The following is a 2,417-nucleotide window of genomic DNA, read 5'->3' as shown; positions in this document are numbered from 1 at the left end:
TTGTGTTCCTTGTTTTGTTAATTTATCTGCTTTCCAGGGTGCCTAGGTGCTCCGGTAATTGCCACTTGTTTATTAACTCACATTCCATTCTCCAAAATTTTAATCCGATCTCTTTTATTCTTTATTGGAATAATTCTAGGTTCGAAACACTATCGGGGAATAGAAAATTTTTTTCCTCCTTTCCCACGGATTTTGGGGGTAGACTCTAAAGATATTATCACATCCAACCACTCTGCATTAAAGGTTGTAAAATTGTGTACATAACTATAGTTTGGTATCCCAATAACTCGCTTCCCATAACTTTCAGAGGGAAAATATTTTTTAACAAAATTCTGCAGATATCTTATCGACAGTGTAGAATATTATTATTTTTTTTATGATAACATTAAAACAAAAAGAGAGGAAATTCGGATCAAGTGCAAATATCACACGAAATCCTACAATTCTGTCCTCGACTGAATTTCCTCAAAACACAGGCGAAAGAGGAGGGAATAACTTGATTTGCATATTTTTAGATGATATTTTGGAAAAATATTTTTTCGAAAGTGCATATAATGTAATGTTAATATTTCAAATATATACATTTGAAAACAAAAATTTTAATGCACAAGTGACAGAAATTATCCGGAACAAAGTCATTTGGGAGTAAAGAATAATTCGAAACTTCTGAAAGATAAATCATCTTAAAATTATATCGAAATAAGTGTAATATACACATTCGAAAGTGCATCTGCGTAAAATTTGGTTTTAAAACATGCATTCTCAAAAGAATAATAAAGAATTGAAGTCGACGGCGTGGAGCCCTAAAGTGTAGTCATACCATTACATGAAGCTTTATGTTTGTAACTATCTCCCCTTAAAAAGGAAAGGAAAGGAAACCTGTTTTACTTACTTGATACCTGATCCTGGAATTGGCAGCAAGAGCAGCACCATCGATGATTTCTCCTGCCACAATTTGGCTGAAACGATCCCCGATGAGGAAAATAACCAGTTTACTTGAAGTGTGTTTCAAAATTGAATCCACGCAGATCTTCAACTTTTCTCTCAAGCGCGGGTTTTTTTCGATATTTGTGAAAGTGAGTACGATGTTGATCTGGTCTTTAATATCCCGAAACCCTTTTAAATTACCGGAACCGGTCCTGTAATTTAGGGGTTGCGAATGGGAACCGGACGAACGTTTTACGCCGTCCGAGTCCTGATCAAAGTCTGAAAAAAAGGTATTCCACAAAGCGAAGCAGAAAAACAACAACAGAGAAACGATGAGGACCCCTAGTAAGAATTTCCTCTTCAAGTGGGTATCGAAGAAGCTTTTCTCTTTGGTATTATTAGCATGTCTTTTGGATTTGTAGGTGCGAAGACTCTCCGGTGATACTTCGTTGTCCGAGACAGGTGCTGCCCGGCGCCTTTCCGCCATAATTGATTACTGAACGACACAAGCGGCCCTTCATGGTCCTCACACACGTAATTGATGACCTCAATGGCTCTTTGTGTGAATGTAACCAGAGGTACGCGCGCGCATTTGTGTGAGTGTGTGTGTGTTTGTGCTTGTATGTGTGAGTGTATGCATGTATGTGTGTGTGGTGCGCGCGCGCGTGTATATGCTTCTCTTTTACATTTTACATGTTTCAGGCATTAGACTGCAGCCGTACTGGGGTACCGCCTTGGATTCTTAGTTTAACGAGTCGACCCCCTTTTTTTTTAAAGCTTGGTACTTATTCTATCAGTGTCTATTGCCGAACCGCTAAGTTACGAGGACGTAAACACACCAACACCGGTTGGTGGGGGTGGGGGTGAAGAAAGATTCAAAGACACTCACACTCACCCACACACATATACGATGGGCTTCTTTCAGTTTCCGTCTACTCAATCCACTCACAAAGCTTTGGTCAGCCCTAGGCTATAGACACTTGCCCAAGGTGTCACACAGTGAGACTGAACCTGGAACCACGTGGCTGGGAAGCAAGCTACTTTCCACACAGCCACTCCTTCCTACTATAGGCACAAGGCCTGGAGATCTGAGGGGAGGGGACTAGTCGATTACATTGACCCAAGTGCATAACTGGTACTTTATTTTATCAACCCCAAAAAAGATGAAGGGCAAAGTCAACCTCAACAGAATTTGAATTCAAAACGTAGAGATGCATAGGAGTGGATGTGTGGTAAGTAGCTTGCTTACGAACCACATGGTTCTGGGTTCAGTCCCACTGCGTGACACCTTGGGCAAGTGTCTTCTACTATAGCCTCGGGCCGACCAAAGCCTTGTGAGTGGATTTGGTTGACGGAAACTGAAAGAAGCCCGTCGTATATATGTATATATAAGAGCACCATCCGAGCATGATCATTGCCAGAGTGGCTAACTGGCTTCCGTGCCGGTGGCACGTAAAAGGCACCGTTCGAGCGTGATTGTTACCAGCGTC

The 2,417-nt window shown here is 41.2% G+C and overlaps 1 protein-coding gene across 1 annotated transcript in view; it reads right to left on the bottom strand.

Moving 5' to 3' along the window:
- The window catches only part of LOC115224413 (xyloside xylosyltransferase 1-like), a 4,937-nt gene extending 3,392 nt beyond the window's left edge, over nucleotides 1-1,545 (bottom strand). Inside the window, exon 1 of the mRNA XM_029795311.2 lies at nucleotides 893-1,545. Within this exon, the coding sequence (XP_029651171.1) occupies nucleotides 893-1,414 (522 nt within the window). The 5' untranslated portion in view covers nucleotides 1,415-1,545. The remainder of the gene's footprint in view (nucleotides 1-892) is intronic.
- Nucleotides 1,546-2,417: the final 872 nt, after the last annotated feature.

This window comes from Octopus sinensis, linkage group LG25 (genome assembly GCF_006345805.1).
Source record: "Octopus sinensis linkage group LG25, ASM634580v1, whole genome shotgun sequence".
Classification (NCBI taxonomy): domain Eukaryota; kingdom Metazoa; phylum Mollusca; class Cephalopoda; order Octopoda; family Octopodidae; genus Octopus; species Octopus sinensis.
This window is presented reverse-complemented; position numbering and strand designations above follow the sequence as displayed.